General features: G+C 33.4%; 1 protein-coding gene across 1 annotated transcript in view; it reads right to left on the bottom strand.

Moving 5' to 3' along the window:
* LOC148282834 (carboxylic ester hydrolase) overlaps nucleotides 1-13,997 on the bottom strand; it is an 80,484-nt gene that overhangs the window by 13,359 nt on the left and 53,128 nt on the right. The window contains exons 6-7 of the mRNA XM_088224471.1: nucleotides 8,845-8,980; nucleotides 1,595-1,837 (exon numbers count right to left, since the gene is read on the bottom strand). Of these exons, the coding sequence (XP_088080597.1) occupies nucleotides 1,595-1,837; nucleotides 8,845-8,980 (379 nt within the window). The remainder of the gene's footprint in view (nucleotides 1-1,594; nucleotides 1,838-8,844; nucleotides 8,981-13,997) is intronic.

Genomic DNA, 13,997 nt, shown 5'->3' with positions numbered 1-13,997 from the left:
CCGTGAAGGGTGGACACGCGTTGTCAATGGAATGGCTGGTGAGAGTACCAATGATCACGACGCTCAGAACTGAGGAACGACAGAGAAGAAGAAGAAACACTTATACAGTTTACATACACATGCATAAGGGCGGGCATATTGCCTTAAGGCAATTTCTTCCTACCTACTCAAACCGTTCAATTTAAGAAAATCAGTGGTATATGAACATATTGTTGGTTTTTCAATAATTTCTTTATAGAACAAAATTTTGGTCAAAATATTTATTTTTTAAGAAGTTAAAATTGACTAAATATCTACACTATACTATGAAGAGAGGGGCGGTAAAGAGGGAAGGAAAGCGGGAGGAAAAGGGAAAAACTCAAATATTCAGGAAGTGACATTTCGTACGTGATTTGAATGTCAATAAAGAGCAATAGCTTAATAAAGTTGCCCATACGGAGAAAAACTATTCCATGATTATTGACCACGAAGTTAGTTACAGATTACAGCAATACAACGGGTCGTAGGTACTTGGTTTGTGAATTGAAAGCGGAAGCCAAAACCGTCCATTACACATTGGTCCTGTAAGCTGATTGCTGTATGCTGATGATGCAGTTCTGTTAGCAAGCAGCTAAGAGGATTAGCAAAAGATAGTTTTTAGAATGTATGGTGTATGCCTGGAGAGCGAATTGGTAATGAACGAAAATAAGTAAAAAGTGATGGTATTTGAAAGGGAAAGTGAGGTTACTGACTGAATAATAAATGTGAACAACGAATGTCTAGAACAGGTAGAAGAATTTGTGTATCTGGGAAGTATGTTTTCAAGAGATGGAAGAGTAGAAAAAGATGTTGAAAGAAGAGTGAATGCGAGCAACAAAATGAACGGCGTACTAAAAACAGTAATTGCCAATAAAAATATGTCAATCGAAGCTAAACTGGCAGTGCACAACGGAGTTTTAGTCCCAACACTTATGTATGGAAGTGAAACATGGAACTGGCAGAGGAAGGATGAAAGCCGAGTGAACGCAGTTGAAATGCGATCTCTTCGACGAATGTGTGGGAAATGAATGACAGGGTTACGAATGATGAAATCAGGCGAGAGTGTAAATCTGAGTCAAGAATAACTGATAAGATTAAGAAAGGGTCTCTGAGATGGTTTGGTCATGTAAAACGAATGGGCGACGGAAGAATGGTAAAACAAGTATATATGGCGAAAATGAACGGTAACGTGAGACGAAGACGACCAAAGAAGACGTGGCATGATCAGATAAACCAAAATCTTAAATCTGGTCATGTCAAAAGCAGGCAGGACTGAAGGGCATGTATAACAAGATGTATGAATGTGGAAGAAACTAAGAATATATGCCAGGATAGACGTATGTGGCGGTCCATTCTCTCTGCCTACCCCTACGAGTAAATGGCGTAATGGTAGTAGTAGTAGTAGTAGTAGTCGTTAAACTAAAATCAAGCCAAACATTTGGAAAACTTTTGTTCTATGCAATAAAACTTAAAGGCTTTTCTCTAGAAAATTATTACTCTGAACTACCGACCTTATATCTTCAAGTTTTGTTTAAGTACTTTAGAACTAGTACATTAAAAAAAATGTCTAACTTACGTCTGATGAACAGCAGCCCTTCGTGAGAGTTGAACCCCGTCATATAGGGGACCCTGGTAAAGTTCCCAGCCTCTAAGAGTAGCGCTGGTGCAGCAGTCAGGAAGGGTTGGTCCAGCCCCGCCCCGGAGTGGGCCTCCAAGGAAGGGACGAAGGGGATGCCGATGTTCTTCCTGGCGTCCTCGCGCGTCAGGATCTTCTGGCTCGCCATCACGATAGTCTCACCAGGAACAGCCCTGAGGAACCCTGGAAAAGATATCCACTTTAAAAAAATCATAGGTGTACTTATACATCGTCGACGGCAATTTGAAATGCTATAAAAGGATACAGTGTAAATTGTTCTAGAAGAAAGAAACATATAGTATTATGAAACTTTCTCCATCCTAACAAAAATGCTGTATTCATCGATTCTTGAAGTAATATATATATATAGTAATATATATAGACTTCTATATTACCTTCTCTTAAATGTTCTTCATCTCTGTTGTAATATGTTAATATAAACAGCTCCCCAGGGAGTTGAATCCAGTTCTTGTCTACAAAAATTTGGACAAACTCAAAATATTGTTGATAAATTACCTGGTCCATGAAGAAGTATAGAAATTGAAAAAATAATATTTTCAGGCGTTGCCTAGTATGTAGGTGAAATAATTCAATTAGATGAATCTCACCCGCATAAATAAAGGTTTCAGCTCTTTAACTTCACAAACATCAACAGACGAAAGGATTGAAAGAATATGGATGTTTAAATATGGGCAGAATGGTGAATGTTACACAGTGTGTAAAGTGGCCACTTAAACCAGCCATTGACAGGCCCTGTAGATGCCTAGACTTCTATATTACCTTTCTTAAATGTTCTTCATTTCTGTTGTAATATGTTAATATAAACAGTTACCCAGGGAGTTGAATCCAGTTCTTGTCTACAAAAATTTGGACAAACTCAAAATATTATTGATAAATTACCTGGTCCATAAAGAAGTATAGAAATTGAAAAAATAATATTTTCAGGCGTTGCCTAGTATGTAGGTGAAATAATTCAATTAGATGAATCTCACCCGCATAAATAAAGGTTTCAGCTCTTTAACTTCACAAACATCAACAGATGAAAGAATTGAAGGAATATAGATGTTTAAATATGGGCAGAATGGTGAATGTTATACAGTGTGTAAAGTGGCCACTTAAACCAGCCATTGACAGGCCCTGTAGATGCCTAGACTTCTATATTACCTTTCTTAAATGTTCTTTATCTCTGTTGTAATATGTTAATATAAACAGCTCCCCAGGGAGTTGAATCCAGTTCTTGTCTACAAAAATTTGGACAAACTCAAAATATTGTTAATATATATTACATTTTTCAATATGTTTTGAATGTTAAATTGACATTTAAATTGCCATTTGCCATCAACCATGCTCAAGAAAAAAAAATCTCGGCGTTTTTCGATATAAAATCATTTTTTTTAATGGTACGTCACGCGTCCTATCGTAGCAAGTTGAAATTCGGAATCAACATTAAAAATAATATTTCTAGATCATAACCGTGCTGTTTATAAGCTAATTTATCATCGGTATTCTTCGTAATATACAACTTTTTAACGGTATGTCGTAGCGACTTGAAATTTAGAATAAAGATTTGAGAAATGCAATTTTTAAATCAACTGTTTAAATTAAATCAACATTAAAGCCTAAACATTCTCGCCTGTCTTCGGTAAAAAATTAAGCCCATTAACGGTATTTCAAATTCCAGTCAAAGATAACTGTGCTATTTATAAGGAAATATTTTTTCGGCCTTATTTGGCAAAAATCTAATTCATTAACGGAAATGAGTAGCGACGTGAAATTAAGAAACAACATTGAAAACGCTATTTCCATATCACATAACAATTATGATGCATTACAATCAATTATGATGCGTGCGATCCTTAAAATTGTAGTTTTTTTTTTAAATTTTAATTTTTCACTTACGGGTTACATACATTTAACAGAATATTTTTACTTTTAAAATTCACATTCTACTGTTAATAATAATATTTTTAACATCTTTTGTAAAGGTTGTCTGAGTCTTTTGTTTAGTTTTGTCTGGTAGTTTTATTGTATAATTTCAGTCCATGGTTTATTAATCTCGATTGTCCTTTTCTCGTTGTAAAATGTTGTAAATGATATTTTTTTTATATTCTCGTATTGTGTTCATGTTTACTACAGTTTTTTTTAAGTTTTAAAGAATTAATGAATAATAGATGAAGAATCATCTACAGTTACATCAGTGGCTAATTTATGAATAAATTTTAAGGATTCTAGTTTAAAGAGTTCAGTTACATTTAATTTTTTAGTTTGCTTAAAAAGTTCTTTAGTTTCTGTTAGATAGGGTAGGTCATATACTAACTTTAATATTTTATTTTGCTGTCTTTGTAGTCTGTTTATGTCATTTTGATTTCCTGTTCCCCATAGTAGTTGCATATAACATATTTTAGTTTTTACATAGGCTTCATGCATGATTTTTTTTTCCTGTATTGCAACAAAGTTTTTGATTTAAAAAAAAAAGACTCGATAATGTCGCCACTTTGCTAATTTAATTGTTGATATAATTTGTCCATGAAAATTGTCTGTCTATTGTTAGTCCAAAGTATTTAACATGTTCAATTTCAGTTTGTCGTTCATTATTTATGTAAGCATCTACTTTGTGTCATTTTTTTCTAGATTCAAAATGGATAATATTGCATTTTTTTTCATTAAGTGTAAGTAAGTTTGTGTTTGTCAATTTAGTCAACACAGTAAGGTCGTCGTTTATGTCATTGTTTGTTAATACGTCTATTTGATTTTTATAGAATAGTCCAATGTCGTCGGCATACATAATATTTTTTCCTTTAAAATTATACAGCAATAAGTCATTAATATATAAAATATATAATTTTTCTTTTGCTTTGGTATAAAATAAAACTCACTGACGACGAGTGAGTCATAGCGACGTAGTCGTGGCTACATGAAATTTTAAAAAAAATACATGGCAAGGTATACAAAACCACAATAATAAGACAATAATTTTCATTATAACATACGAGCTGAACCCGGTAATGTTTTGATATTGCTAGATTTGAGTACATACTCGTATATAGATTAAATAAACACAGTTGGAAGTTTGATATCAATTATTGTAATTAGTCCAAATTAGATATGTACGTATACGTGATTATTTTTGGGTTTCGGGTTACATAAATTGTGAGGAGAGAAAATTTTGATAAACAGGTATTCGAACATAGTTTTTAAATACTGTGGGTAAAGACAACTGCATCTCAGACCTTTTGTTAGAATAAAAAAATCGACTTTTCGCTGTCCCGTTTTCCACATTTTTTTAGAATGATTCAAAAAGGATCAGAATAAAATTGTCTGTATTAGTACGTTTTGCGGTATTCTAGAATAGTTATAGTTGCATACCGTGCGCCCGAAGACAGCAGCTTCCCACCACATACCGCACACCGCATCTGAGGACATAAGTCTCCTTGGCGGTGCCCACATACCCAAAATTTGCTCGTTGTCAAACGAGAAAAGCTGCCCGAAGTAGCTCTCTGTAATCTGGTAGCCTTAGCACCTTTGTGCTGAAAGAACGTAATCCAGAAGTACATAATATGTACTTCATTGGATTGAGAAAAGAGGGAATTGAATTCTTCGCTGGCTGGGATCAAATTGATTGGACATGATCAATTCGCCGAAATGATTACAAAACTTTTTAAAAGCCTTGAAATGGAAACGCCCGAAAACAGCAAATAAAACTGTGCTTTTTCACGAGTTTAAATAATTTTAGTTCCCATTATAAACTATTGTTATAAAAACGAAACAAAAGGGACACGTTGCGCTGATGGTAAGTGTGTAAAAAAATTACCTAGGTACTTGTTTATGGTTGAATTCTAAAACGTTCAATAATTAATTTTCAAATATAGAATTCTTTTTGCAAATGTCAAACTCTCTCTTCTCACCAACAAAGGCGCACTGTATCCAGGAATGCAATTTTCAAAAATGTATAGAATGTCAGTGAATATATTGTTATTTCAGTATTACCAAAAATTCAGTAAAAATAAATAAATAGGTAGAAATTATAAAGAATTTAAGGAAAGAATCTGATTGAGATCCACAAAAAACGATTGCTGTTTGAAAAAACAATACAGAATTACCGAAGGTATTTTAACCGAAAACCATTATAAAAATGGAATATGAGAGCCCAAGACTTGTTATCGGCTGTTATGTCGTGCATCAATACCACTGGCACCGTTTTGGACCGCATTGCAGTGTCCATCATCTGGGCTGATGCTGACATCGATATTTTTATTATGCCATTATTTCGTAACAGCAGCACATTGTAGGTATCATTATATACAGAATGTGTGAACATACGTATGTTATTAAATTACTTTTTAACAAGTCAACGAACTTCCAACTTCTATTTGCAATAAATAGTCTGGTCTAGTTAGGAAAGGCCATTGTGGGCCGAAATATTTTTAAATTAAACATAGATTTGCAATTACGAATGCTGAAATAATGTTAGTTTCATTTTCATTTCACCCGCTCAATCTGTTATATTATCAAATCCATATGCAATTATTAACCAATTATTGCATACCCATTCTGGGTCTTTAAACTCTTTTTTTTATTCATTTTATTTTTTATTTAGTCTAAAATAGTAATTACTTTCTAGTAGAATGGCCTAAAGCTAACTTGTATCTAATTATCATTAAAATATGTACTAATGGGCAATTATCATGGATTTTTTTTATTACCCAATAAATAATTTTAAAAATCACAAGTCGATCGATACTATTCTTATTAAAATCTATTAAGAAATAAGGGAGATATAAAGGATTAAATTCTAGTAATTTGAATGGTGCCAAAAACCAACAATTCGTGACGTCATCAAGTATGACGTCTTCGGATGTTTTGTGGCGTCATCAGATTGTTTTCATCAATGTCTATGGATTTTATAGAGTATTGTAGATAGCTTCCTTTTTCTATGTGTCGTTTGTTTAAATTTTCGGCGTGCTGTCACTTATCAAACGCTACGAGTTGTGATTTATAATTTTCATGATAAATTGATAATTAAATTGATCATTATCATAATAAATTAATATTTAGAAGAGGTTGAAAACCATAAAATAATAATAGAAATTCGAGATGTAAGATGTATTCCGTTTTCACTTTCATCTGTCAGTGCCTGGAACTGGAGTGTGGAGTGGGTAAAGGGGTGCTTAAGATGCATAGACAACTCTCCTTATATTTCTATCTGTGGCCTGTGGCATACCAACATTAAAATGAATGCATTACTCGCAAACTTCTGTGACAAAATTTAATACCAACTTGAGAAACGATCGTTTTCGAAAGAACTTATTTTCGAAACGAAAATAATGAATGAAAACATTCATTATAAGGGTTTATATAAACACTAGGAGAATCTTTAAAAAATATTTTAGTTGTAGAGTAGGTTAAATCCGATATTCATCCCAAGTGATAAAACCCTATTATTAACATTTCTAAACAATATACACGGTTTTTCAGGGCGAGACCGCGAAACTTTAGAGGAACATTCCTCAGCTTTAAAAAAATTTCTAATATTTTTTTTTCAAAAAGGCATTTAAAAAAAATGTAATCTCAAAATATAGTAAATCCTTCATTTCTCGGACAAGCAGTCCCTCCACAAACTCCTTCCCCTCTCCTACCCAGCCGCTTCCCTTGTTCGCGTCTGGTGCGTATCGCTTTGTTGGTCAAATACGTTTTTATCGCATTTTTTTTGTCGGGGAGGGGAAGGGGTTTGCGGAAGGGATGCTAGTCCGAGAAAGTCAAGATTTACTCTATTTTGAGATCATAATTATTTTTTTTAAAATTACTTTTTGAAAAAAAATATTCGTTTTTTCTTAAATCTTACCATGAGGATGTTCCTCTGAAGTTTCGCGGTCTGGCCTGAAAAACCGTGTATATGTACACTTGAAAGCTATCACGAAAAATATTGCAGATGCTTTGATTTTGATTAGAAAAAAAATCACCATTTTACAAAAAAAGCTCCAAAATAATCCCGAGAAAAAAACCAGATACACAAGGGTAAAGACAATGCTAAATTACTTACTCATTGTAAACAAAGAAACCCCCTTCATTACAATGATTTTCGTTAAAAATTTCATCAAATCATCATTTTGGAAAACCCGCAAAAAAAACTTCTTTATAGCCAACCCGAATACGATTACTTTTTAAGAGATAACTTATCTTATATTTCTTATTTTATTATTTTAACTTTAATTTCTCTTAGAATACTGTGTTTAAAAAATCTTCTGCAAACCGATCTGTAACGTCGTGTTAAATTTTAAGCAAAAGAAGAGATATTTTGAAATACAGGTATTTAAAAACAAAAATTTAACATGCATTTTTTTTATTTATAAACCCTAACGGATTATTTTCATTTAACCAAATATTTTTTCTTTATTAAATTCATATTCTATTGCTAATGACAATATTTTTAATATCTTTTTAATTTTCAGGATTTTTTATTTTGAATGTAATAATCTATTTTCCGTCATTTATAGAAAAATATATATATACAATTTAGGCCAGTTATAGCAAAATACGACTTTGTATCATTTTAAAAACTAAAAAAGATATTAGTCTTGCATTCTACGTAGACTCATTTGTTCATAGCTACACAAGAGTTAAATTGTAGAAATGGTGAACGCCGTGCGCAGTCCGTCCATAGATTGGAACTTTTAAATAACTACAGCAAATATTTTAAAATAAGATTGTTGTTTTAATTGTAGCGATCTTAGATGGGATTGATGTTAGTTCATTAATAACATCAAAAAAATTGCAACACACAACGTTCCTACTGAGCAGTTATGCGCAGACTGGTGTAAAATACACTGCACTCATACTAATTTTGGAATACGGAACTGCGTAAGTGTTTTAGTTCCTTTAAGCCGGTCTTCCAGTAATGAATTTCACAAGTCCGCGCATGGGCAATTAAAAATCTTTTGTATCTCTGAAACGAATTCTTACATACCAATTCAGGTTTATTTCTCATATATTGTGAAGGTTTTAAAACAAATTTAGACCTTAAATCGGTTGACGAGATGGTATTTTAATATTGAACTATGAAATATAACTCTTTTATGCTGAAATTGTGGCATGAAATTGCTTTTTAGTTTATTTCGAAGCAATTACTTCGAGTTTCTGTGTTAGCATCATCATCATCATGATCATGTAGATGATCAAGTTCTGTTACTTACCGATTAGTTGCTCCGTACTGTTAGTATGGAACCCGAGAGCTCTCCCAAGGGCAAAGGCCTTCTCCTTCGGCTGATCAGAGAAAGCCCATGGACAAGTACTCCCACCAGACTGGGACACGGCTCGATGGAAGAGACCCTGTAATTTAATAATTATTTGGTGATTAAAAATATCGATAGTACCAATAAGAGATACTATCATAAAACAATATGTATACTGAATCGCTAGACTGAAAATCTAAAAAAAATCAGAAAAAGGCAAAAGAAAAAAGCGATTCCTAAAAAAAAAATGGGAAGAAATATTTTAATAACTTTTTTTTTCAAATGTCATTCTGAAATTCTGAAATTTTAGAGAAAGATTGTTATTGTAGTACCTAACTATTTTTTTTAAACTAAGAAAAAAATTTGCCCGACCTCAGGTAGCCTCCAGAAAAAAACTGTTCCGTGTAATTTATAAAATGCTTTTTTTACACAAAAAAATTTTTTTTGTTGCGAAAGAGAGGAAAAACATTATCGAGAAGGAAATTTGGAAGTCCAGGAATTTACAGGGCTTATGACCTGCCATTGGCTGGTTTACGTGACCACTGTGTAATATTCACCTTTAAACATCTACATTTCCTCAACTCTTCCATGTGTTTTAGATCAAAGTAGCAAATTAAGATCTGATCCCTAGGGAGGAAATTCAGCCATGTCTTCGAACATTTGGACATACTCAACAAAGCATTGTTGAATATTTTTTTAGTTAACTTTTTTACATGAATATTTAGTAAATTCAATGAATTTTATCAAATAAACGATTTTTTGAAAACAAGAACCAAATAAATTGCTACAGGTTTTGCGGTTCACCAACCTCCACATTTCGTAAAAAATCACATTATTTTCCATTTAGAAATTGTAACTTTGCTCGTGTCATCAGAAACAGATGAATTTATTTATTGCTCTTTAATTTAAAAATATAGATTACACAAACATCACTCTTTCTGATTTAAAATTTACACTAAAAATGCATTATGTAACTTGGTAGACATTATAATAATAAATATGTACATCCCCCTTCCCCTCCTTATCCTCTCTTCAAGAATTCTTGTCCTAATTCCGCCCAATTTACAGTAACTTAATGTTTTTAAAATAAATTCTTTGATTATTGAAAAAAAAAAATTACGAGTACCTACATGAAAATAACATTTTTATATATATAAATTATATGTATTTATTTGATATGTAATATATTTTCTTACTAACTTTGTATACTATGTGTAAATCTGTTATTAGTTCTGAGTTTATACACTATATCTGTTTGTTTACTATAAATATATATGTAGAACTGTTGATTTCCCAAATAAAATAAATAAATAAATAAAGGAGTGGTTTTGCGCTTTGACCCATTAGTTTCTTTGTAGACCTCGCTCAGTATGCAACTCATGATTTGAATTTAACTATGCCGTGTTGTGTCGTTTTAAAGTGTAGAAATACTGCTGGGATCCTGAAGAAACGGGACGGGATTACATTTCATGTGTAAATAGCAAATGCATGTGTAAGTAGCAAATGCACGACTTAAAATTGAATTATATTTCCATCTGTTAGATTGTCGAAGAAAACAAAACGGTCATTTTGTTAGTGTTGCGAGGGTTGTCAAAAATTTTTTGCCCTTAGCTCATCCAATGCGAAAACTAATGAAAATTGGAGCTCTCGGATTAAACACCGCCGTGGTAGACATTTGACCGACATTATCTTTAAAACATCAAATATTATTTAACATGTATAATATAAAATAAAATTTGATTTATTTAAGTTCGAAGTGTATTAATTACATAACTATTATAAAATGACCCTTTACTTATCTACTCTGTTGTGTCAAACAATGTTTCCGCGTGAAAAATAAAATTAAAGAAAAATTAATAAATTGTTTTTTTAAAAATATGATCTTATCTTACGTTTGTATTATGATTATATTTTTCGCGATCTGGCAACATTGTGCTGTGTCTTCACGCATGCGCGCGGCAAATGTGCCAATGTTGGGGGTTTTTAGGACACAGTCCGATGTATTCAAATATAATTCTATGCTCCTTCTGGACTATTCTTAATTCTATGGGTTTAACATAAAATTGAAATTAATTGGATTCATGGCCAATTTAAAGGAGTGCTTACATCGGTGTGGACATGTAGAGCGAATGGATGGCTAAAAGGATTTACAATACGAATGTAGACGGATGCAGAAAACTAGGAAGATCGAGAAAGACATGGCGCGATCAAATCTAACAAATACATGTTAAAAGTCGGAATAATCGGCGTGCGTGTATGAGTGCAAGAGCTTGCACGATTTATGGGTGAAGAGAAAGCGAGGTCTGTATGCAAAGACAGGGTGATATGACGTTCTATCCTCTCTTTCCACCCCTACGGGGAAACGGCTGGATTATTTGTTTTTGTTGCATATTTGAATTTGACTCCTACTTCACGATTCGGAACTAGAAAAACTTAACTAACTAACTAACCATCACGCCATTTCCCCGGAGGGGCAGAGAGGATAGAACGCCACACCACTCTGTCCTGGCACACTTCCTTTGCTTCCTTCACATTCATACATCTTCTCATGCACGCACGTCGATTATTCCGACTTTTCACATGACCACTTTCAAGAATTTGTTGTACTTGATCATGCCATGTCTTTCTCGGCCTTCCTCGACGTCTACAACCAGACACATTCGCATCATAAATCTTTTTAGCCGTTCTTTTATCATTCATTCGCTCCACATGACCGAACCATCGCAAAAGACCTTTCTTAATTTTGTCGATAATGCTTAACTCAGCCTTGCATTCTGCTCTAATTTCGACATTAGGGCACCTATCATACATTGTTTTTCCGCACATTCGCCTGAGGGATCGCATTTCAACAGCATTCAGTCTACTTTCGTCCCTTTTTTTCCAACTCCATGCTTCGCTTCCATACATTAGGGTTGGTACCAGAACTCCATTATGAACTGCTAATTTAGCCTCTTGCGATAGACACTTATTTGCTACGACAGACTTTAAGGCACCATTAACTCTGTTACCGGCACTAACCCTCCTTTCAATATCCTTGTCCATATTTCCATCTCTAGTAAACATACTACCCAGATATACAAATTCTTCGACCTGTTTCAAACTATCTCCATTTACTACAATCTTACATTCAGTCATAGTTACATTTCTTTCAAAGACCATGACGTTCGACTTTTGCACATTCATTAGCAAATCACTCTCCTTGCACACTTCGTAAACCTTTGTAACCAAGGATTGCAGTTCCTCTTCGCTGTCAGCTAGGAGGACTGCGTCATCGGCGTACAGAAGGCAACTGACAATTAATTAGAAAAACTTCGTCTTGAATAAACATTCTTGCTCCTTATCATGATGTTGGTCTAGGTCGTATGACCTGTTCGTGACGTCCGGTAGTCTTTCCAATTTTTCGGTGACCTCCCTGGTAGTCTTTTTCTGGTAGTCTTCTTCAAGCCTTCCATGAGGTCCACATGTTCCCTTCAAAAGCTCTGTCGGCTTCTTCCCCACCTCACTATGTCCTCAACACCACATACAGGGGTTATCGTCTCATTTCTGACCTGATCTGTAAGAACTCTGCCTGCCGTCTTGCCTTGTCTTGAAACTTGTCAAAAATAATCTTAAAATTTTTATTTACACCGTTTTTAGAGAAAATTTACGATGTAACCATAAGACCAGTAATGCTAATTACATGACCTTTTTGACCAAGAATTTTCATAGTAGAATTTAAGGTGAAATTAAGATTATCATTTGACCTTGACACAGTACCAGTGAAAATATATTTAACTCAATTACTTACAAAAATATTTTTAATTAATTCATTAAAATTATGACTTTAATTGATCTTTAATTAAAAAAATACTTGGATTTTATGTTTGTACTCATGCAAGTAGGCATCTTTCAAAGTTTTTGTCTTCATTTTAAAATCCTCGTGGTCAAATGGTTGACGTATTTAGGCAGCATGTGAGAGGTCTCGGGTTCGATTCTCGACATAGTTGACATAAAATATTAACCTAAAAAATGTGCTTTTTACGCTAGAATCTTTCATAGTCACTGAACAGGTACCTTAAGCGTGAGACTGATCATCATACCTTTATTTCACAAAATAAATTACAGTGCCATAAGCACCATTACGTGCAGAAAAGCAATTATGGTAGATATGAATTTTGAATTTAATTTAAGGGTACATCTGGTATTTATGTAGCGTAGGCATTATGATCTGACATCATCTGGGATAAGTGATCACTTTACACACTGAAACATTTACCATTCCGCCTATAGATAGTTAACTTCAATTAGTATGTTTTTTTCAGTGCGACGTAGGATAAATTTTCTAAAAAGGTTTAAAATTTGGCGGCCTCCGTGGTGTAGTGGTCAAGACGCTTGACTCACACACGGAAGGTTTCGGGTTCGATTCCCGGTGAGAACATAAAAATTCAATCGTGATTTTTCTCAAGCCTGGGTGTTCTGTGATGTAATTCACCACTGTAATAACCTAAACCGATACTTTTCGCCTCCTATGGGACAAACGGCACCTATTACATTACCGTGCCACACTTTTTAAATACTTGGAAAATTCTCAGTAGAATGATTTACAAATGAATGTCCTATTGCATTGTATTCATGTAGCAATACAAGGGAAATATTAAGTTGATATATTTTATATAGTTTATATTTGAAGCACTAACTTTGTGGTTATTCATTAAAATGAAATAAATAAAACATCCTTGTTTTTAACCACTATTTATTTTTTTCCACCGACTGGTTTTAAAGGAAACAAGCTATAAATAGACAATATTTATTTTAGTCTTCTCTTGTCTAGCTTTAAAATATTGATATCAAATTACCACCCCTGTAAGGATAAAAAAGACTCGATTTATTGGATCCACGTGTAGTATTTGGTGAACATGATAAAAATAAAATAGGAGTTAATTCATTAGTTACGTAAACCTTGACGAAGAAGCTTGTTTGCTTTGAAACTGGTCGGTGGAAAAAAAAAATAGTGGTTAAAAACAAAGTTGTTTTATGTATTTTATTATGATATAATTTAATTTAATGCGGGTATTTCAAAGTTCAATGGCGGATTTTTAGTATTAAAAATAAATTTCGAGGTAATCGCCTCAATT

This window comes from Micrasema longulum, unplaced genomic scaffold (assembly GCF_059751315.1).
Source record: "Micrasema longulum isolate JH-2025_06_02 unplaced genomic scaffold, ASM5975131v1 h1tg000286l, whole genome shotgun sequence".
Taxonomy (NCBI): Eukaryota; Metazoa; Arthropoda; class Insecta; order Trichoptera; family Brachycentridae; genus Micrasema; species Micrasema longulum.
This window is presented reverse-complemented; position numbering and strand designations above follow the sequence as displayed.